This window comes from Rhagoletis pomonella, unplaced genomic scaffold (genome assembly GCF_013731165.1).
Source record: "Rhagoletis pomonella isolate Grant_MI unplaced genomic scaffold, Rhpom_1.0 Rhpom_scaffold_00007, whole genome shotgun sequence".
Lineage (NCBI taxonomy): Eukaryota > Metazoa > Arthropoda > Insecta > Diptera > Tephritidae > Rhagoletis > Rhagoletis pomonella.
Window position 1 is genome coordinate 37,053,115 of NW_023458561.1, and position 24,279 is coordinate 37,077,393.

Genomic DNA, 24,279 nt, shown 5'->3' on the forward strand with positions numbered 1-24,279 from the left:
CTATTAAAGTGTTAGATTGTTCTCCTTTTTTTCAAACCCGGGTTTCAGTTATTTGAGAAGTCGCAATTTGAAAAAAAAACGGCTCCCAAACTAATTTTGTTTAGATCCGATCATTGCCTCATAAAGAAATTTTGCTTACTCTTAAATTTTTATATGAAAATTGAAGTCGGTTTTGTTTTTTTGCTTAAAAATTACTTGTTTTAATATTAAATTATTACATTTTCTTTTACCTTTTTCGGCAAGCAGCCGCCGTATCCGAGTGCTTAGAGGTGCCTACTACCTCTCTGGATGCTCACGGTTCAATTTCTGGTACATCAAAAAAGTTTTTTTCAAATAGCGATCGCTTCTCTCTAGACAATTGTGTACTTTTGCTATAAAAAAGCTCAAAAGTCACAACATCATGACGCAGAACACGAATTGGAGCAGAAGTTCGGCCAAACAAAAAACGTTAAAGCACCATTCTTAGTCCTCTGCCAAAATATTAATAATTATGTATGAGAGCAGTGCCGATTTAAAAATACCTCCAAAAGCGATTTTTTTTAATAAATAAAACACATTTTGTAAAATTTTTTCCCCCAAAAAATCACCTCAAGTAATAGAAGAGCTTAAGCTTAAAAGGCCTGCGTTAAAATATTTAAACATTTTATTAACGAAACTAAAATAATGAGATCTTTTGAGGTATTTTCAAATCGGTCCAACACACGTAAATCTTAATATTTTTCGAAGTATTAGGAGCAAGTTATAAAATATATTAATTTTATAATTCCGATGGAAAAACAGTAAATATTCGAATGTTAAAAAATCCTAAATGATTGCAGCCTAACTACTCAATATGTTATGTACATAAGAATGTGATATACTCTATCTACATACATGCATACATACATGAAAATTTAAAATTATGTATGTACATATTACTTTACAGAGACAGCTCGAGTCATTTATTCATGCACGGCTTTTGCTATTGGACCAACAATACACTCGATAATGGTGTTCTATTACAAAATGGTGTGACATGGAAAATTAGTCCTTTTTCGGACAAAGGTATTTATCAAATTATAAAGAAGATGAACTTTTATTAAAATTCTTTTTAATAATATCTAGGCCGAGAGAACAAACAGATTACTGATAAAAGGCCTGATTTTATGTTTGGTGAGCTTGGTTTTAGTGTGCACATGACGCCGAATAATGAAGAGATTATAATTGGTGCACCAGGCATATATCGGTGGTCAGGTAAGAAATATTTATGTATACGTAAATATGTACGAAATGGCAGGACAATTAGTTATATGTTTGCACATTAGATCGTACGAGAAAAGTAAGTGCGCGTCACCCCTGAGTCTAAAGTATTTTTGCAAGGCAATTTCGAACAATGTAAAAAAGCAACTCTTAGGTTCGCCAAAAAAAAAATTGTTTTTTTTTTAAATTTCACAGAAGTAATCCGCAAGGTCAAACGAAGTGGGGATTACTATTAACGCAGAAAATACAGATCTGGTACTTTTCACCAGGGATTACAAGGTTCCGAACTGGTCTAAGCCTAAGCTGGATGGGATGACCCTACAGCTGAAGTAAAACACCAAGTATCTTGGAATAATACTCTATAGCAAGCTGTCGTGGCGCCTCAATTTGGAAGAGAAGGCGAAGAAGAGCTCAGCGACACTCTATACATGCAAAATATGCTGGGCTGTACCTGGGGTTTACCGTCTTCTCTTCCTCACAGCATCTGCACGGTGATAGTCAGGCCGATACTGTTCCATAGGGTATTGGTTTGGTATACGTTATGGGACAATTTGTGTGCAGGTCCTATATACACAGTAGTATAGCGTCAATTTTCTCAGATCTGCACTTTGGGACGAACTTCATGACCACTATAGAGATTGAAGTCTGCCGTGGGGGCATGAGGAGTTCTGGCTCGGTGAATATCTACACAGACGGGTCGAAGATGGGAAAGGTGTAAGGGCGGCAGTCACTCACGCAGAGCTTGATCTCTACAAATCCTATAAGCTGTCGAGCCACTGCTGCATATTACATTCCTAAGTATTGGCCGCGCGAAGCTACTGAGCAGCAGCTCTGGATTTGCTATAAACTGGGGTTGAACACAAAGTTTCAAGGTATCCAGAATTATGTGCACAGCGTATTATATAAAGCTCACGATGATTCTCCTATTTCTCAAGAGTGAAAACGCTAGGCTACTGGTGGATGTACCTGCTAGCATCGCACACCTTTAAACTCCCTCTGACTAATTATAAAAACCGGAAGAGATGCAGAACAAATGAGGAGATACTGTAGGCATATCATATGCGAATGTCCCGCCCTCAGCAGACCGCGGTTTATTCTTCTGGGAGCAGGCTTTCTGCCTTATCTGAAACCCGCTGCCCAGGTAGGGTACAGCAAGGTGTTTCAGTTTGCCATTGCTTCTGGTGATTAGCTGTCAAGTCTGGTCGTAAGCTGGTACGGTGGAAATGTAAAGTCGGAAATCAAATGCTCTCACCTCCTAGGATTGTTCTAAATAGAATAAAATATACCTCGTTTTTTTTTATTTCATAATCAAAAAACATTTAGAGTTAGTTGAGCTTTCCGCAAATGGTATAGATTTCTAGAAAACCAATATTTATCGCTTGGTCCCACGGTTTATTATTATTATTTATGGGTATTATTACTGAAGGTCTCCTGAAGAGAAATAAAGTTTTCCGATAAAAAAATATTGATTTTCAAGACTATTCTACAAAAAATTGCTTTTTCCCATATAAAATACATGGAAAAGTGCTTTGGGCGACCTATCAATATTGTTTGATTTCAAAATAAAAAAAATAAGGGTCTAGTTTTCTTGTTATGGAACAATCCCAGGGGGTGAGAGAATTTAAATTCCGACTTTACTTATTTGGATCACCCGACTTTTCCTATGTCTGTCTGTATGTTTGTACGCGCATCACTCGAAAACTAATGCATGAAATTGAATGCAGTTTTCGTTGATATATTGCTAGAGGTCTAACTTAAAATATGAAGGGAAAAAACTAGAGAGTTGCCACCATTTTAAAAATTCCAATTTAAGTAAATTGATAAGATAAAGCAAACACTGCATAATGGCTGTCAAAAGAAAGAGGTTTAATAAGAGGGCTTACAAGTGAAAATATTTGTGTGGAGGTTGCCACATATATATGAAAATTTTAATTTCATGTACTTGATAAGATATATTAAATATTGCAATATGGGTATCAAATTGAAGAGGTTTAGGAAAGTTTACTGCCGCAAGTATTTTTGGGGATGGTTGCCACCGGTTTGAAAAGTTTTATTTAATTAAATTTATAAACTAAATTAAATTTTACAATACGGACATTAGACAACACAAAAATACTTTTAAGGCGCAGTGAAGCACATTATTCATATTTATTCATAGGAGCAACAATACATGTTGATGTGCTAAATCGAAGTCCTGACTCTTCGAAACATGGTACCATACCATTTACGTACAAAGGATATGCAGTAGCATCCGGCTTTTTCGAAAAAAATAATCAACAACTATATTACGTAGCTACAGTGCCCCGAGCTTATCAACTATTGGGGCAGGTAAGTCTTATTACCAATGATTTGATAATAAATACTTGTGTGCGCACTTACATACACACTGGTAAATATAAATATTTATTTCTGATTGCAGGCACTAATATACACAAAAAAATTTGGAGTTTATAAACAAGTTTTAAACCTGGCAGGCGAACAGTATGGTGAGCTTTTCGGCTATGCCGTACTGGTAGAGGATGTGAATGGCGATGGTTTAGATGATATTCTCATAGGTGCGCCATATCGCACGGTAAATGGCATTTTAGAATCGGGTGCAGTTTATATGTATATAAATCGAGGAGTGAAAGGTCAGGTAAGTAAATAATTGCACACGTCTATGCAAATGTATGTATGTACATATCTCCATCGTCAGGCAGAACTATAATTAGTAGAATAGAACTTGTATTTTTCTATGTTACTTGGGTCAAGAATCAACCGGGGGAACTATAGACTGGAAGCACGAACCTGAAACCACTCGGCTATATACAGGGTGTATTAGACTACCCGTCCACCCCTATTCTAATATGGAGGAAAATAATTTGTGTTGAAAAACGCAAAAATATGAACTAAGAAGTCTATCTTTTGGCCGCACTTCTGACTTCCGGTTTCGACCGGAAGTGGGTAAAACTGACCGGAAGTCAACTTTTTTAATCGGAACACACATTTTCATACTACAAATTCGGACTCTGCGGAGTAAACTACGTAGCTTTTGTTTGAAAGCAAGTCCTGAAGTTTTAAAATGGTCGAAAATGTTTTTTATTGGGAAACGAAAAAATATAAAATACCAAGTCGCGAATGCTCTATTTTTTGGTACTAATGCCAACATCCGGTTTCGCGGGGACCGGAAGTTCATCCTTTTAACCGGAATAATTCTATTTCAGAATAGAGTTTCCGACAAAAGTTATATATTTTTGTTCCCAGAATCTGAACACGTGGTAAAAACATGTGTACTACATTTAACAACAATGGACTTCCGGTCAGTTTAACCCGCTTCCGTTCGAAACCGGAGTTCGTTATACCACCAAAAGATAGAGCATCCCCAACATTGTAGTTCGTATTCTTGAATTTTCCGATAAAAAACATTTTCCTCTATTTTAGAAGAGGTGTACGGGTGGTCAAGGAGAGCGTGCATGGTAAAAAGCCGATGCACAGTGGTTGACAGTTCAGTGGCGCCTTCATCTTTCACTCAATTTGATTAATTTTGTTTTTAAATGAAAGCTAATCAAATTTTCAAGAGAACAGTTTAGCCCGATTTATGAATTATTGTTTGTTTGTATGAAATATGTAATGAAAAATGCAGAAAAAGTAACGATTTTGAAGAAAATTTTAATATATTAATAAAGGTTACGTAATAAAACTTAGTTGTAAACAACTGGAGGGTTCTTCTAAAACGAAAAAAAAAATGAAATGTTATACAAAAATTTTCACCAAAATTATTATTATACCTTTCATGAGCATGAAATGGTATTATAACTTTGGTCCGATGTTTGTAAGTACCAGAACAAAAAGAGATAGACCCATTAAAATGTATACTTTTATGATCAGAACGTCGAGCTGAGTTGATTTAGCCATGTCCGTCTGTCCGTCTGTCCGTCTGTCCGTCTGTCCGTCTGTCTGTCTGTTTGTATGCAATCTAGTCTCTCAGTTTTCGAGATATCCGGATCAAATTTGGTAGGTGGGTGTATTTTTATAATGTATTAATCATTTGTCGGAACCGGAAGAATCGGACCACTATAACATATAGCTCCCATACAACTGATTGTTCAGATATGAGATTTTTCGTTATAACTTCTCCATTTATGCAGCTACGAACATGAAATTTTGCAGCCCTTGCACCCATTATCAACAGAATTCTTACAGTGAAAATTACAAAGATCGGGTCACTATAACCTATAGCTCCCATACAACTGATTGTTCAGATATAAAATTTTTCGTTATATCTCTTCCATTTATATAGCTGGGAACAGGAAATTCCGCACAGTTTTCAATAATTATCAACAGAAAACTTACAGTGAAAATTAAAAAGATCGGATAACTAAAACCTATAGCTCCCATACAACTGATTGTTCAGAAATGAGATTTTTCGTTGTAATTCATCCATTTATGTAGCTAGGACCATGAAATTTCGCGCTGTTTTCACTCATTATCAGCAGAAGACTTACAGTGAAAATAACGAAGATCGGGTCACTATAACCTGCAGCCCCCATACAACTGATTGTTCAGATATGAGGTCTTTTATCATATCTCCTCCATTTATGCAGTTAGGAACATGAAATTTCGCACCATTTTCACTCATTAACAGAATACTTACAGTGAAAATAACAAGGATCGGGTGACTACAACATATATCTTCCATACATCTGATTGTTCAGATATGGGATTTTACTGTAAAACTCCTTTATTTGAACAGCTAAAACCGATAAATTTCGTAAGATATTTTATAAATAATAATACAAAGTCTACTGAGAAAATCGTCAAAATCTATGCTGTATAAGCTTTATCTCCTATAGCACTGATTGTTCAGATACCAGTTTTTGCGATATATCTCCTTTATGTAGGAAACTAAACCCAATAAATTGTGTTACCGGTTTACATACCGATCACATAGCAGTGAAAATCACTTAGATTGGTGCCATATAAAGTATATCTTCCATACCTCTGATTGTTTAGATGCGATTTTTTATATAAGTATGTAACTCCTCTATCGATGTATCAAAATCAGTAATCTGTCAAACTAAAATTTGCAGATGTTCATGAAAGGTATGAAGCCTTCGGCATAGCCGAAGACAGCGCTGCTCACTTGTTTTTTGTTTGTTTTTATAAAAATTTCGGGTATGCAAATTTATAGATTATTTAATTTTAGTATAACTTGCAATTTGCAAGTAGTTAAGCGGTCGTGTTAATTTTTAATAATTTTTATCGATAACATTTCGAGCACATCTGCATTAGAGATGCCATTCCAATTCGATTTTTTGTCAATTTTTAGTTCCGATTCGATCCATGAACCGATCCAAAATTTTCGAGAATCGACATTCGATTTTTTCTCAATTGATGCATGTAACATTGCATTAGAAAATCTAGAAAATTTTAATCAAATTTGAATTTGAGGTTGGTTAGTACAAAAAATGAATAGGGCTTGGATATTGTATCTAGCTGTAATTTAGAGTATATGCACTAGTTTATTTAATAAAAAATAGCTAAAGTGCAAATTTGAGCAAAATAATAAGTATGTACATATTGCGCTGCAAAACTGCACACTAAAATTTTTCTAAAAAAGGTGATTATGGATTGACATATGCAGTCAGCGAAAACAAAAAAATCGTTCTTTGCTATTTTTTGGCCTAATAACAAGTTGCTAAATATGAAAACAAAAAAAAAAAAAATTAAAAATCTCTATTGCGAAAAAATCTGTATACGCAAGTTTTATTGGGCTAGTGTTTTTGTGTATAATACATTTTTTTAAATAGCGGTTCATTTTGAAATAAAACAAATTGTGATAAAAAAAAACGAAAAAAATTCTACCTAAGTAGGGCTAAAAATTTATGAAGTTTCTGTTGAATATTCGAATTGTTGTATTTTTTTTAGGTATTTAGGGACTCTTAGCTACCTAATAGCTTTTGGATAAATCTAGACATTGAAACCGTTATAGCAATGCATGTTTTTAAATATACTTAAAATAATGTTTGTAATTTCAGTGTTGGTTAGATTCAAATCGACTCAAAAACCGATTTTTTTATTTCGATCTGGCATCTCTAATCTAAAATACCCGAATAGTATTTATCCCCTTATTATTTTATTATTACAGTTAAATTTCAAGCCCTTGATCATAGAGTCGCCTCTGCTCAATCGAGGACGCTTTGGAACAACGCTCAGCAGCCTAGGTGATGTAAATGGAGATGGTTATAAGGGTAAGCCCATTTTTGAAATAAACTACAAGCGTTAATGCATATACATACATGCATACACATATGTATGTACGCAATTACAAAAACAAAAATCAATTATTAGACATTGCCATTGGTGCGCCGTTTGCCGACGGTGGTGGTGCTGTCGCTATTTATTTTGGCAGTTCAACCGGACTAGCTGACCAGCCAAGACAGATTTTGAATGTAAGCGACCAATTCGCCGATGGTATGTTTGGACATGGTCTCTCCAAAGGTGTGGACATAGATGCGAATGGCTTCAATGATCTGGCTGTTGGTGCGCCAAATGCAGATACCGTCTTTATTTATCGCGCCTATCCGGTGGTGAAAGTTATTGCAACCATACGACCTTTGCACGACCTAATTCCCACAACTGCAACTAATCTTCAATATGAAATCTGCTACAGTATTTTAACAAATTCCACCAAAGATCAGAAGCGAGACATTTTATTAGACTTGACTGTCGATGCAAAAGAGAAGCGGGTAAAGATTTTGAGTTTTAAAAATAATGAAACCTTTACAGCGAGCCGATGGCCAAAATGTACGACATACAATGATACCCTCAAATTCGATTTTCGCTATGAATTTGTGCCGATAGTTTTGAAACTTTCATATCGATTAAAGTATGATGCGAAGGCGTGGAGTGGTGCAGGTAGGTGTAAAATTTAGATATGCGTTTACGCGAAGTATTGCGTTTTTAATATACAAGTAATGCAAAAATTGGTTTTCTTCAATTAACAGAATTTTGTAAGAAATGCGCTATAACTGATCCTCTTTGGCCAAGTTCGACTGAGGCAAGTATTCAATATTTGCATAATTCTGTCGATTTGCAGCTTGGAAGCGTGAACGTACCGTAAGTAATACGCAAATTTGTATTGATCATTGAATGTATATCGTTGCCTTAATTCAAAAAGGCCCTAACCAACATTTTTCTTTGAAAATGCGTTTTTCACAGATTTTGGTTGAATATATTAAAATATGGCCTCACTAAAAATTTTAAAGTGTTAGTACCAAAAAAAAACGCATTTATACACCACTTTTTAAAAAGGCCTATCTGTTTTTGATTTTCTTTTTATAATATTTTTTGATTCTTCTTAGTCCGGTCAAGTTAGACATTCAAGGTTACAATAATTTCCATAAAGCTGAAAATTGGTACGAATGTTGCGAACACCATTATAAATGATGTGTTAGAAGTCCCCATCGATCTCACGTTAGCAAAAAAAATGTATTCAAGGTCAAAGGTCACATAAATTTTTTTTTTCATTTTTGTACCAATTTTCAGCTTTATGCGAATTATTGTAAGCTTACCCCTATTTATTGAGCTAATTTAACTGGGCTACCTGTAAAATAGAAAATTTGTTGGTGAGGGTCTTTGAGGAATGTATGTATGTAGAAACATTTTCAGAATGCCGCTTAACTATGGAAGTTGATTTAACCAATAACCCATTATACAAACATATTCGCTCGGGGATCTTGTACATTAAGTAGCTCTCCTCCGGTACACATAATAGCCGTCACTGTTGTTCCGGTCTATGCCTACGGTGACCAGATTTCTGTGGCAAAAAATGGGGACATTTCTAAAGCATCGAATCCGAACCTACAATTTTGTTTTTGGAATAAAAAGACATATCATCTTTTAATACAGTTTTATTTAAAACATAGCAAAGACGAGGATTGGAAAAGTGATCGGAAAAGTGTACACAATATATACGGTGGCGAGAATTTAAATAGGGAAAAGAGATTTTAGCAAGATTTTGCTACTTTTCTTTGTTTCAAATTTAAATTTTAGTGTAACAAAGTGCATGTTTGAAGTAGCTTGAACTTAGCGCTGATTTATGCCAATTTGCTCTGCACATTCTTCCATACAAACTATCATCAAATATTTTTACATTGTCTTTGTTAGATAACGAGTATACTTTCATAAAAAAGTAATAAAAATTACATAATCGCCAAAGAATGCTAAAATATCTCTTCCCTATTAATATTTTCGCCACTGTATCTACAACTTATGAATATTTTCTTGAGGGAATCAGTATTATTTTTTATAATTACAATAAATTCAAGTTAGAATCGTTACATTAAAAAACAAAAAATAAAACTTTACAAATAAGTATAGATGTTATTTTCAAGCAAAAAACAAAACCGACTTCAATTCTTATATAAAAATTTAAGAGTTCCTTAAATTTCTTAATGATCTAATGATCGGACCTAAACCAAATTAGTGTGGAACCACCTCTGAGGTACTACCTTTACTTATAGAAATAAAAAAATATATATATTCCGATGAATTGATAACCTCCTTTTTTGAAGTCGGTTAAAAAAAACTTTAAAAAAATTTAGAGATGAATGATAGACTGCAATATAGCGAGAAAACCAGTTTGACAGAATAAAACATAACCAAAGACAGTAGAAAATAAGGATGGTGGCTATGTTTATGGCTCCCGTATATTTTATGTCCTTTGTGAGAACGAGAGTGCTGCCTCGTTTGTATGAAATTTTTTTTTGCGCCAGAGTACAGGGAAACTCTTATTTACATAATTAATAAAGAAAACTTTGAAAATTGGGAATAAATCGGTGCAAATATGAAAAATCGGGACACTTATACTACGTCGGCATTAAATATCGGCCTTGATGTTTTCATTTAGCGCTTAACGGAAACTTTACCTAATTGTCCAACATGGGTAGCCAAGCCTAATCCCTAAAAACCACGCTTACAATTTCTGACGGAAAACGGAAGATAAACCGATGGTAATCCATATTTTCGTTTATTTTTTCTCTTTCTGCTTACTTTCTGCTTACTTCTATTAAACAAATAATATATTCCTCTTATGCTGAGTTTCCACTAGGCATTAAATGACAAACTTTTTAATGTCAATGTTGGGCATTAAAAAAACTCATGCCATTACTTATACAAAAAATAGTCATTATGTCTGCTTCCACATGGCATAAATTTTTTGTCATTTTAATGCCTAGTGGAAATTCGGCATTATATAGAAAATTAAACATCCTACGACTAGATACTCTTAACTTCAGCACGTTTGCAAACTTCTATGAAACAAATGAACAATATAAAATTAAACAATTTTTACGTTTCTTTTTCAAGTTCTAAAGTTATACTGGGTGCAACACAAATTCTACCCATCAAATATGTTATTACCAATGTGGGACAGGAAGCCTACAATACACTACTGACTGTTAAATCGTCCATAAATGTGCCATTTGCCAAATTACCACCTGAATGTGTTGGAGAATTCGATATAGAATGGAGAGTTGTGTGCAGCATAGCTAAGCGACGAGCATTTATCGGCAGCGCGGAAGTAGAACTGAGTTTTGATTTGAGTAATGTTGTGAGTGTCACTGAAATGGATATAACCGCATTCGTGTCCAGCACTGGCGAAGAGAAAACACCTGAAAATAATCATTTATCGAATGCAGTAAAACTGATAACGACGACCGATATTTGGATAGTCGAGTAAGTCTTTGAAGGCGGTGCAAGCAAGATAAATTTATAATTTTTCATATTTTGTTAATTTTGTCCCCCTTCTCAATTTAAGGACTTCCAGCAATGATATCATAGCCATTGCGAATGAGGAGCAAAATATTTCCATTTCGACGATTTTTGAGGTGTGTTAACAGCTTATTATTGCTCAAAATTCTTTGCTTTTGATATTTCTAATACTTTTATTTCGAGTTGCATTACAGATACAAAATAACGGTCCAAGTCCGTTAAATCTTTTCCATTTAATCACCGAATTTCCCATCGGATATATTGACGATAAAGGCGTTGATCACTTTTTTGTCAGCAACATCTCAGCCCAATTGCGTATAAAGAATTTTGTAAATCCTCCATTAGTATTTGAAAAATCTCCGCCTCTATCTGCGCCAACATTGAATTCCACCGATATTTTGAATACAAATCACTTGAACGAAAATCGCACGATACTCCTCAGTTGCCAATCGACCGAAGAATCGAATGTGAAAATGTTATGTGCTTTGAATGATTTGTCTTTGTCCTGTGGACTACAGCCCGGACAAAATATAACGCTGGAATTAAGCTATGACGTCCAATGGGGAAACGTTCAAGACCTGATGGCGAACAATGCAGAATACTTGGCTCATGTTGCTATGGTGAATTTAAAACCTAGTTCAGAAGTAAATGGGTAGGTATTGGGTTTTAAAAACACATTTAGTTATGTATATAGCTACGTCTATAGAAGTTATAGGCAGCATACACGGTGCGTCTGACTCGCGAGTCGGTTTGGATGTGTTAGTTACACCGACATGACTCTGAATGACTCAACTGTGTGTAGTCGAAAGGCGTGTCAACAAGTACACAAATGACTCACGAGTCAGACGCACCGTGTATGCCGACTATTAAGAGATTCACAAAACGTTTTAATCAAGCCCTAAAATTTGTAACTTCGCCAAAATGTTTTTAAATTATTTGATAGGAAATATATTAGTGGCTCTTATTATACCCTACAAAACTTTTAAAAAGATTAAGTTTTTCATGTGTTCCTTAGGGCACAAAGTTTTTCGTAGAATTATCAAATATGTAGTTAAAAATAAATATTTTTGGTCGTATAAAAATGTTTCCATTAAGAAATCTTCAAACAATAAAATTATGATGAAGCCACTTTGGCTATGCGGTTAGAGGTGCGTACTACCGTTCCAGAAAGTTTTTTTCCAACTGCGGGCGCCGCAGGATATGGCAAACCTCCGAATGCATTTCTGCCATGAAAAAGCTTCTCATAAAAGCCATTTGCCGTTCGGAGGCGTAGTACAACTGTAGGTTCCTCCATTTGTGTAATAGCACCAAGACAAACACCCCAAATCGGGGGGAGAAGCTCGGCCAAATACTAAGCAAAAGAGTAAACGCCAAAAATAATTACCAAATTTTTTGAGTTAAATTTGCATCATAATTCTATCTTTGGAACATTTTCGAAGGAAAATATCGAGCAACAAGTATGTATGTATATATTTTTAAAGATTTTATAGCAATTCTACGAAAAAACTTTTTTCCCCCATAAAAAATATATGAAAAACTTCAAAGCCCCGGCGGCTTACTTTCTATTTTCTATAATTCTGGGAGGTGGTGGCAAGGTAATTCTAAAAAGTTTGAATTTCCTGACTATTTTTGGATCGTGTGTACATATCGAACCGTAACCGCCAAAAAAACGTACGTAAGCGATATTTTCCATCTACATAAATACTATAGGAACATTTCTGCATCAAAAAGGAAGTTTTGAGAAATATTTCATCTACATCTGTTAGGCGGTTAGTGATCAATATGTTTTCATTAAGCTAGAAATGCAAGTTTTACCTAAATGCGTATGACTGTACCATTTTAGGGTAGGTTAGATTCTGTTATTTTGTCCTTCAGTATGAAAAAGGAATCACAGCCAAGGTAGCAGTGTCGCAATCTTTCGAAAACTGAACGGTGACACTAGGGGTGTTCAATTGTGTCTTTGGACCTTCATCACATGCCCTACATTCTTAGATACTCGGTATCAGTCCGAACTTGCACGCACGAATAGTGTGAGACAGCGTCACGTGATAGCCGTAGGAAGTTATCCGCTATGGCTTTGTCCAGGAACCCAGAAAATAGACGCTTTTATATGGCTCAGTGAAGCCAGCGATGCACGACATTTTCAACCTTCTTCCGACTGTACTACCTTGGAACCTAACGTTTTCAGTGCAGCCTGCCCCCCCCAACAAAAAAGTATATGACCGTTTATGACGGAGAATTACCATTCAGTATGAGACAGCCGCCTTCTCTATGGTAAAGATCTCCCGCCTGCAAGACAATGAAGCTAGCAGGCGAGCGATATGATTGCCTTATATGCAGGTCCTTGTAGAATAGACTCGAGCCGAATCTCGCATTTTTGCTTGGTAATGCAGAAATGTGAAAAATCGCATAGATAGACAAACATCCACGCCCAGTACACTGGGGAGCGGAGATGGTAAGTGTTATCCGATTTTAATGTTCTATTTTAGTTGTAACCGGATAAACTCTAATCTGGAAGATGGTCACAATCGGCTCACTGACCCGCCCATATAACAGGATACTCTACGACTCAGTCCAGATCCTCCAGAAATGCTTCGATGGAGACGATATTGAAAGCTTTTGAAAAAACTGTATCGATTATCGATCGTATTTAATCATAATTTTGTTCAAATTTAATGAATATAAACTTAGATCAAAAATTTTATTCAAAAAAGCATACAAAATAAACCAATTCGACCATTTTTGATCGTAACAATAGAAACCCGAAATTGAGAATTGCTTTACCCATCGTCTCCACCTTCTACAGGTTCTGTTAAAAAAACTGAGTTAAGGCAGAAATGTCAAGTGGATACCGCAAATTTTCACTGTTAAACCATATCAGCTGTCATTTCGTAGGTTGACAACTCATATCTTATTTTACCGCGCCATCTACATTGGGTACAGATCAACCAGATTGGCTTGATGATATTTTGAAAGTGACATGTTAAGACAACAAGTTGCCCATATGAGAAAACCGGACAAAGTTAAAACAGAAATTTGACAGATGTTAAAACATATTTAGTAGAAGGTGGAGACGTGGGGTTACTTCTTAGTTGGCGTGGATTTTGGGCCCGAGACCTAAAAACGCTGCAGCGCGTCATTCCATCTTCTTTGCTACCCGTTAAATTAACATTAAACTCAACTGCCATGGATTATAGTAAGGCTACCCTCATCAGAGTTTGACAGTTAAGTCACATATCGGTTAAATATCAGAAACAAGTTTTTGTCAAAACTGCAAACTGCTGACTGGGTATAAGCCTTTGTTATTGTTACCGAAAAATTCAAAATAACGAAATATAAATTTTTTTTTATGGTATTTGGGCGTATTCCTTTAAACTTGACTGGTCGCTCGAAAACTGTTTAATAAAAATTTTGACATTTCTGTCTAAGTTTCGAGTTTCTCAAAGTTTTTGAGGCTTTCTCCAGTTCAAAGGAATATCCTTATAAATTTGTTGTATATAATATGATTAAAATTTCTTTTCGCATTGTCTTTTCAGCCGATTGAGTATAAAGCGACACTTCAAAGGTGCAATTTTTGTGAAGATCAATAAACAGAAAACATGGTGGATTTATCTTCTGGCCATAGTTGGCGGTTTGCTTTTGTTGGTTATAACAACGTGGCTATTGAAAAGAGTAAGAAAAGTGGTTATAATATAAAGCCATAAGAATCGTTTTTATTTTTATTTACAAAATTTAATGAGCGTTCAATATTGCTGAGCCTCGAGCTTATTATTTAAAAGTTTTCAAAATTTGAATTACTAAAATTTCATATTCATATTATTTCAGCGGGGTTTCTTTAAACGTCTGACAAAAGAGCAAATGGAGCAGAATTTCAAAGAAAAGCAAGAAAAAGCTCGTATGAAGGAGGAACTTGATGAATGTACTGCAGAAATGGAAGAAGATGTGTCACTTTACGACGATGATCAGTAAAATTTTTCTAAGTTAAATTTTGTAAATCAATTGCTGGGCCGATTTTGTATAGAGGGAAATAAACGCTGTTTTATCGTATTGTAATCGGGTTAATATATTTTCTTAGGTCCAAGCTATTAATAACTGACCACAAAAGATTAAATTCAAGTTTATCTTTAGCCAGCGCAATTGTTTTAAAAGGCCGCCGTTTTGACAAAGTAACTTTGGTTGATAATATCTAGGGAAACACGGTAAACGATGGAAGCCAGCAATGTTTCAGATTAAAGGTTATAAAATTTAAAATCCAACCTTTATATATCATTTTTAAATACCACTTACCAGAAGGTGGAAAAGTATTTTCCTGTTTTGAGTTCTATGAGTAATCTTCACAATTAGTTCACTCTACCTGGATTTTATTTAAAATACATTTGCGCTGAAATAATGGTAGATGATTTTTTGTTGTACCTAGGTATATGTGACCTGGTCTACGGAAAGGGGGCTTAGGTGTCAAAAAATCAATTTTCACTTTTTGGTTGATTCGGATGGAAGATGAGATGCTTTTTCACCTGGTGAAAAGCAGAAAATCCTAACTTGCTTAGAAGTGTACTAAAAATGTAGAGAAAGAAGAGTAAAAATACGACAAAATATAATTTATTGGTAATGAACAAAATACATTGAATTATAAGCTATAAAGACATGATTATACACTAGAAAAACGTATTATGGGACAAAAATAATAATGCTGAGTAGTTTATGTATTTTTCTTTGTTGTCGTTTTCCTTGAGATCTTTTTACGTGTTGATCCTGAGGAAGATGGACCTGGTACTTCGTCTTCATCATCATCGCTCTCTTCATAGTTTTCATCATCCTTTTCACGGAAATATTGTCCGTATACGGCACTGAACTCCTCATCAACACTCATGTTTCATTTCATGCGAAATGCGAAGACGATAATCAACAGGAACAGTAAACGTCACTTTTTCAGTGTTACTTTTTTAAATGTTCCACACTAGCAACTTACACGATGAACTATAATAATATTCCGACCAACAACAACACTTACTGGACCAACAACAACACTTACTGGACGTCCGGCGCGGAGAACAATTAACGAGATAATGAGAAGCTGACGAAACGAGTTGCTTACTTTTAACAGCTTTTTCACAGAAAACTAGTTTTCGCACGTAAGCTCCCTTTTCGTAGACCAGGTCACATATCATTAATGGTGATTTCGTTTCTACCAAAAACTGTCGCCTTTTGATTGCCCCTTTCTCTTTTCGTGTTCGATTCTAAATTAAAGGCAAAGTGTGAAACAATTATGTGCTCGTTTCTTAAAATGTTACACTCTTGTAAGGCAAAAAAGGCACATTCTCTGCCATGTGAAGCTTTGTCAAGAGGGTGATGGTTGCCCTGAAAGTCAGATAGTTCTTTAAAACGACAATATTATGAAATGCGTGAGCCAGGCAAGGACAAGAGGGCAAAAATATGCCTTTTTACAGGGTTGCGTGTAACATCAAACACATTTTTCACCGGGGAAGGGCAACATTTTTTGGAAGAAACGAAATCACCATAAGTAAAATCAAGTAAAACTCGATCTGTGTGGTAATTTATATTTAAAACAAATATACTTTTTTTGCACCTCTTTTCTCTAGTGCCAGACTATGTATGTACCTCATGTGAGATCTCGTCTAATCGAGGAAGGTGAAGAAAAACAACAACCATTTGTTTATTTTTATTTTATTTTTCTACAATTTATACCGTCCGTCTTATAATTACATACACACATTTAATTACACATACGTACACTCAATTATAGTCGCAGTTTGGTTTTTCCCCAATCGTTTATGTACATCAAAAAAATTAAAATTGCTGTTTTTTTTGTCTTTTTAAAAAACAACTAACGCGATTGTTTTCGGACTTTTGTATGCAAATATTTTTTCATAATTATACTTTTCTTTTTCAGTTTGTATCGTTGACAAATATAAAATTTTATTTTATCTAACTATATACAAAATATTTATGTACGTATCAGCGTTTTATTTTACAGCATTTTTCTTAAATTTTTTAGATTAACAGCATTTTTATTATGAACATTTGATTTAATAGCAGACATGGTTACATACATTCGTATTTTTATATATTCAAAAATGTACACAGACAACTTTGTGTAATCTTAGTTTGGTTAAACTTAATTAATTAGAATCGCTTAGTAGTACACAAAGTAGTAAATAGTACACTCGTGGCCACGCAAATCTTACCCCAACTTAAAAACAAAATTTGGTAGAAGTTTGTGAATTAATAAAAAAAAATACTTATTTGTTTTTTTTTTTTTAATATACGTATGTAGTTCAAACCACAATAAAAACCATATGAATAAAAGATTCCAACTTTGTATACAATTTAGAAAAACGCATCAAAATTTCAATCTTTCACAGTATTATAAAGTATAAGTTTGAAGTACCTTGAAGTTCTGGTTCTCCTTGCGGTCGGAACTATATTAAATTTTTTTTTATTAATTTACAATGTTCGACCAAATTTAAAAAGAAAATGGAGGTAAAGTTTTCATGGCCACGAGTGCATATACATAATGGCATATCTAGACTAAGTACAAGTATTTGCGATGCAGACTCATGCGTACAGACACAAAAAATTGTATGTATGTACACGTTTAAAAATTCTATATGTATATGTATCTATGTTCCATTCGTAGATATGTGGAGTTACATATTTATCAGGATTTAGTTAGAAATATTAGTTATTTTTTGGTACTGTTTTTAGGTACATTTGCGTACAAGAGTGCGGTCATAGTTGCATTAGATTCATACGTACATAGATATTCGTCTTTAAAATTAAGCGAAAAAGTATGAGCAATCGAGAGTTTTATGCAAACCTAACTTTTGAAAAGGAAAGTTGGTTCTGAATAATTTAAATACAAATATGCGGTGATCCATCTAGACCATGGTAATTTTTAAATTTTAAATAAAACACTTAAAACGGAACTGGGTGTTTGAATCTTTTTTTTATCACCCGAAAGAAGAATTTCCGACATTTATTTTTTTTTTAATAATTTAATTAAAATGTTGGCCGCGCATAACCGTAAAAAAACGAGCCATGATCGGCAACATTTGGTTTCCGCAAGTTATCGTGTGATATAACACATCTAGAGTTTTTTTTTTATGTGAAGCCAGAAGTCTTCGTTGATAAGCCAGGTAAGATTCACAACTTGGAAGCAAACATTACTCGCGTAATTCGCGCAGTGGTGGAAAAAGTAACTGAAAATTTTATCTTCCGAATGGACACACACAATAGTACTTTTTTGTCCGCTGAGAAGCTTTCCAAACTAACAAGCATGGTTTAATCGGTGTATTCGTATGAACAAAGTAAGTTACATGAACAAAGCTGACGCTGACGGTGACGGGGACTCACAAATTAGCTCAACTTTCAACTTCGCTTGAGCGTTAGCGTCAAGTGACAACTATTCTATGTTTTGATAACATATTTGAGTTTAAATTTTTTCGATTTGTGAAAATTTTTGGATTTACTTAAATAAGCAATGTAAAATATGAAAGAAAAGTGCAACGCAATTTTTGGAAAGAGTAACAGCGAGTTTTTGATTTTACGGACGCAATGGGGAACGGATAGTGTGTAACTTGCCGCATAAGCACCGTTGACGCGAGGCAAAGGACGTTGCGTACTTTGGCTTTAATTGCAACTCGAATACACCCCAATTTAAATTCTGTAAAAATTTTAATAGAGCTTTAGTGATATAAAAACCAATATTGCTTGAATGAAGCGAATCCCAAACCACATTGCCGATGTTTTTTACGATGTAGGATGAATGAGAGTTGTTACTCATAGGCAGTGGTTACCCAACTGAAAGATATCCATTTGCCTAATATAGGCGGCATACACGGTGCGTCTGACTCGCGAGTCATTTACATATGTACGTATTGACTCGCCTTCGACTACACACAGTTGAATCAGTCAGAGTCATTCCAGGAGTCATGTCGGTGTAACTAACACAAATTCGTTTTCACAAACACATCCCAACCGACTCGCGAGTCAGACGCACCGTGTATGCCGCCTATTAGGTTAAATGCTGTATTTTACGAAAACATCATTCTACGCCGTCATTCCTACAGTGGCCATATACTACGTATGTACATATGTATTAAAATAAGTATGTATGTATGTGCTTTTGTATGAGTATCAATACGCAATTGAAAACAAAAACTAATTCATTTTAGATTTCACTAAAGCTTCAAATTAAAGGTATTTAATATTTACATTAGGATGGTGTTCAACTATTAATTTAAAGTTACATCTAACGGTTTTGTCTTGGAAAAATCCGAGTTTGGTTAAGCATTTCCATTACTCTCTTGGTATTATGATTCTACTTCCGGAACAATTTGGTGCTGATTGCACATACCGATGAAATCTTTTTCTGAGATAAAGCTGTGAAGGATGCACAACTGCATTCTAATAAAACAAAATCAATAAATAATGATTTTCTTAAATTGATATGTTAAATTTTTTCTTTCAAATTTTCAACAGAGGAATCGTGTTGCCCATCTCAAAATCTATAATATTAGGAAAAAAATGAAAAAAATTTAATAGATCCGGAGGATTTTGCATGAAAGAACACTTTCTTTGATCAAGTTGCTTTTATCAAAGCGTTACGAATAATTCGCATTTAGTGTTCAAAAACCACACGGTGCCTTTATTAACAATATATAATATAATGAAATAAATGACTTGGCCGTTCGCAATTTTTGATTCCCCCACTCCGCCACTGACACGTATGTATGTACACATGCGGCTATTAAAAATAAATATCGTATTGTCCAAATTGCTTTTATTATATTTATTTATGTATATGTGTGTACATACATACGGACATGCTAATACATTCAAACATTTGTACACATGTATGCATTTAAGTGCTTATGTATATCAATATATTAATTGATTTCCTATTAAAATAAGCTTTATATGCTTTTTACATCAGAAAATTTGCACAAAGGCAATGGCCAATGTGTGTAAATACGTTTTTTTCATTTGCTTTGATATGACAGTGCTTTTCAGGTAATACGGGCAACCAGATACTAAGCAGATACAGATACATATCGTTACCTTAATTCACAACGGCCCTAAGCATAAAATTTTTTTATTTTACAGGAGAAGCGAAAAGAGTATCAAAAACAGGTACGGCTTTTCAAAAAATTGTATGTAACTCCGTTGTTTTTGGTACTAGCACTTTAAAATCTTCATTGAAGGTATATTTTGATACATCCTACCACAATCTGTGAAAAACGCAGTTTCGAAAAAAGTGTTGGTTAGGGCCTTTGTGCATTAAGATAACGAGATGTGTGTATGTTTATATTAGTAGATTTACTAAAATTTAGCATTAAAAACAATTGTCTTTCAACATTTCCTGAACGGAGGCTAAATTTTGCCATGCCTAGATCAATCAAAATGCAAACGCCGATCGACAAGGTCCAGTTCAGGTGACACCGGTCTATACACGCCCGCATATCTTTGCTTATCACATGCGCATAAATCCGTAGCAAGGGGCGCTTTCATCTTCTGCGTCCACAATACAGGTTCTCTCAAGAAAAAAAAATATATACATATATATATTTTTGCAAATTCTAGCAGGCACGCATAAATTTCGAATTAAGTTTTCTTCCAATTCTTTCTCATGAGGTATGTGTACGTTCAGTTAAAATAGTTAACAATATTAAATTTTTTAAAGTACACTGCCAAAGTGTTTTCAAATAGTGGTCACACCTTGCCAGATAATGGCAAATCTCCGTGTGTGTACTTCTGCCATAAAAAAGCTTCTTTGGAGATGTAGTGTAGATCTCGCCATTTGTGTCACAATAACAAGGAGAACCAGAATTGGAGGAGAAGCCCGGCCAAACACGCAGAAAACGTTTAAGCGCCAAACATTCATTTATTGGAATCAAATATGATATACGATTCATATCCAAATAACCTAGGATGGATGTAATTTTAAAGTTATTCAGGCGTCTTCCTTAAACTGGAAAAGGCCTTGAAAACTTTGAAAAACTCAAAACTTTTATTGAGGGCTCAAGATTTGTATGAAATGAAAAAACCCCGTTCGATAAAATAAAAATCCGTTTTATTAGACATTCGAAAAATACAAATTTCAAAATAACAGCCAGTAGATATCAAAAAAAACCGCAGGAAACCAAGTGAATCGCCCTAGTACATACCAATGTCTTTGCAAATAGAAACGGAATTTAACCTTCAAAACACTAACTCCCGTGAAGGCGAAATCAAACAAATAATGAATAAAAACTAAGCAACTGGTTTTTCTTAAAATAAATAAATTATTTGCTTATTTTTTTATTCATGCGGCCAATGAAACTTACAGCCGACTTCAAAAGGAATTTAAAGGGAAAATGATTTTTTATTTTCTGTCAATTTCCATATAAAAATTCTAAAATCAAAATCATTTCTCACTTAAATTGCTTTCGTGAAATTGGCTGTTAAAGTACATTGTAGAACAGTGTAAAGAATTTATTTTGGAGCCTTGACGAAAAATGGCCAAACGTTAGTATACATGCTTGTCAGTTAAACCTCGAAGGGATTTAGATCCAACTCATCACAAAAACTCAATACTTCGTACAACATTTTAACGTCTAAATCCAATAGCTACGTGGTTTTTGTAGAAGCAATGTGACTTCATTAAGAATGGCAGTTGAAGGATTGAAACATTATGAACAAATGTTAAGCAGGAAATTTCAGTAGGGATCACCGAAAATGAATAAGATCTAATAATTTGTGAAATTCTTGTGCTAGGAAGAAACATCTAAATTAATACAAATACCAATAGTTTTGGAAATTAATGTTGGAAAAATTTACCTACCACACACATATTTATTAGTTTTGTTTGTAGTTCTAAATAAAAGGTGTTTATACCTCCTGAATTTCGTCGAGCTTAATATGGTTTTACTTTTATTAAATATTTGCGCTAACATGAAAAAATGCAATAAAATTATGAGTATAAGTACAATAAAATTTGCGCCGAAAATTTGTGCTTTAGTCGTAACAACAATAAAAAAAAATGTATGTATTTTCTTTTATGTACGGCGAACGCACCACTTGTACAACTATTACTATTATTTATTTTTTTAATTTTCTTTATTGGCGGCATCAGTTTTCGTAATATGCAAGAGATCTTTTTTTGTTTTTATAATTACAATATAGTAGTACACAAAATTTTCGGCGGTCAACAACAAAATAAAATAATAAGAATAAAACTGTTTGAGCAATGAGGTTTCTTACAATTGCAGCTGTATACGTACATACATATGTACATGCTATACATTAATACATACATATATAACTATTTATTTATTAAAAACTAAGTTTTGGCAAATCCCTAAAAATGCAAATAAGCTTACCTAAAACTTGTAAACAATATGTAACAGCTTATTGTTAGCTACAAATAAGCAATTAACAATTTTCAATAAATACACACACCTATCAAAAACAAATAACGGTAAATGGCAAACAAATTTTTAAGCTAAACAAAATAAGTATTTGATAATTGTTATCTTTCAATATTTTACAACAATCTAGAATATTAAAACGAGTTTGATTTATGAATATGTACATAGCTTAAATATACGCTAAAGTATGCTGTGCGCGCGGCAATTTATGTTTAGTGACATAATTACGTATGGCAAATGCTGGTTGTTATTTTTTATGTTTTCCCTTTTTGTTTTGCTCGAATGAACAATCATCACATGCATGCGTCCGCTAACTTCGCATTTTAAAATTAGTTTTAAAATTTAATACATAAAAAATGACATTTTTAAAATACACTTCACTAGCATTATATATCATTTTCTATGAGCAATTCTTTTTTGTTTTTAGCTTACTTGTAGATGTATAATGTATGTATGTATAAGTATATTCTCTTTAGATATATAGGCATTTTCTTCATCCTCATCTTTATGTGACATATATACATATGTATCTAAACGCTTCCTAAACGCTCTACTACACTAATCAACAACGCACAATCACATACATATTTATATACATACTCGTACTTATACAATAAAGTTTTTAGATACAATTAGGTATGTGTAGGTAGGTAGTTAGTTTATAAAATTCACGCTTGCTTTTGCTGCCGTTGCACAGGTAATATAAATGTGTAGGTATGTGGGTAATAGTAGACAGTGTTTGCTAGTCGGCCAACTGCCTTTGCTAATCAGCACATTGTCTCATTGTATGGTGGATCCTTCTCCGATTCGGTGCTTGATTTGATATTGGACGACAGTTTGGCAATTTCATCTTGTACTGTGTGTGTGCTTATTTGTGGCATGGCTGCGGTGGCGTGCACATTGTCGCCACCGCTCTCCTTTGACTCCTCCGTGCTGGAGCTGCTCTCCTTGAGTATGTTCATGCCGAGTGTTTTGATGCCGCCGGGCGGCTTGAGTGAGGATAGCAATTTGGCTGGCACTGCAAGTGCTGGCAGTACAGCAGCGGCCGCACTTGTTGCGCTCGTATCGACCAACGCGCTGCCAATTGTCTTCGCTGCACCAGTCGTTGTTGCTGTTGTCGCCGGCAGCGCGTTGAGCGTTTGTGTGTGCAATGAGTGTTGCAGCTGCTGTGGCTGCACTTTGCTCGCTTGATCCATGCTAAACTGCTTCTTCAGCTGCATGGCACGCGGCAACGCGGACTGCACCTGCGACATTACCGCCGCTGCAGCTGCTGCTGTTGTGGCGCCCAGCTCCATGGGCGTTGATGCCGCTACTTCGCTGGCGCGCTTGTTGACCATATCACGTTTGCCATCACTGGCGCCCATGGCAGCTGTGCGTAGCGGTTGATAACGTGCAGTAGTGTCGCTCGCGTTGCCGTTGCTTGCAGCAGTGGCTGTGCCATTTCCACCGGCGCCGCTGCTGGCGACAAGCTCCTGCACAGTGGTGGGCGTTGTTTGTGTATTTGTTTCGACTGCATCAAGCGACAGTTCAGCCGCCAGCGATGGTGTATCGATGTTGTAGGAACCAGTCATTGAGGTGGTTGTGTCGTTTGAACTTTGCTTAATAAAGCGATATGGATGCGCTGAATAGTCGGTCTCTGTGCTGGAGCCTTTTTGTAAACTCTCGCTGGACTTTTTGAATAATCTGCCGGTGCTTTCGAATGGTGCATTTAAGAATTCGCTTGTGGCGCGCGTTGGCACCGCTGCCGATTGATATGTTTGTTGCTGCTCCATGGAGGAGTTGCGCTGCCATGGCCGCTCGTTTTTCAAGAGGAACCCAGCTGGGCCGGTGGATGAGCTGGAAAATACAACAGCTCCAC

At 35.1% G+C, this 24,279-nt stretch overlaps 2 protein-coding genes across 2 annotated transcripts in view; one reads left to right on the top strand and one right to left on the bottom strand.

Annotated features, from left to right (window-relative positions):
* The window catches only part of LOC118742708 (integrin alpha-PS4-like), a 20,898-nt gene extending 5,853 nt beyond the window's left edge, over positions 1-15,045 (top strand). Inside the window, exons 3-14 of the mRNA XM_036474976.1 lie at positions 926-1,044; positions 1,105-1,233; positions 3,398-3,567; positions 3,659-3,874; positions 7,367-7,469; positions 7,570-8,136; positions 8,226-8,337; positions 10,588-10,956; positions 11,039-11,108; positions 11,187-11,644; positions 14,529-14,664; positions 14,818-15,045. Of these exons, the coding sequence (XP_036330869.1) occupies positions 926-1,044; positions 1,105-1,233; positions 3,398-3,567; positions 3,659-3,874; positions 7,367-7,469; positions 7,570-8,136; positions 8,226-8,337; positions 10,588-10,956; positions 11,039-11,108; positions 11,187-11,644; positions 14,529-14,664; positions 14,818-14,961 (2,593 nt within the window). The 3' untranslated portion in view covers positions 14,962-15,045. The remainder of the gene's footprint in view (positions 1-925; positions 1,045-1,104; positions 1,234-3,397; positions 3,568-3,658; positions 3,875-7,366; positions 7,470-7,569; positions 8,137-8,225; positions 8,338-10,587; positions 10,957-11,038; positions 11,109-11,186; positions 11,645-14,528; positions 14,665-14,817) is intronic.
* A 6,177-nt stretch (positions 15,046-21,222) lies between these two features.
* The window catches only part of LOC118743799 (transient receptor potential cation channel trpm), a gene marked incomplete at its 5' end in the record, with an annotated part of 161,503 nt that continues 158,446 nt past the window's right edge, over positions 21,223-24,279 (bottom strand). Inside the window, 1 exon segment of the mRNA XM_036476564.1 lies at positions 21,223-24,279. This exon segment is cut by the window's right edge and continues 1 nt beyond it. Coding sequence (XP_036332457.1) covers positions 23,189-24,279 — 1,091 coding nt within the window.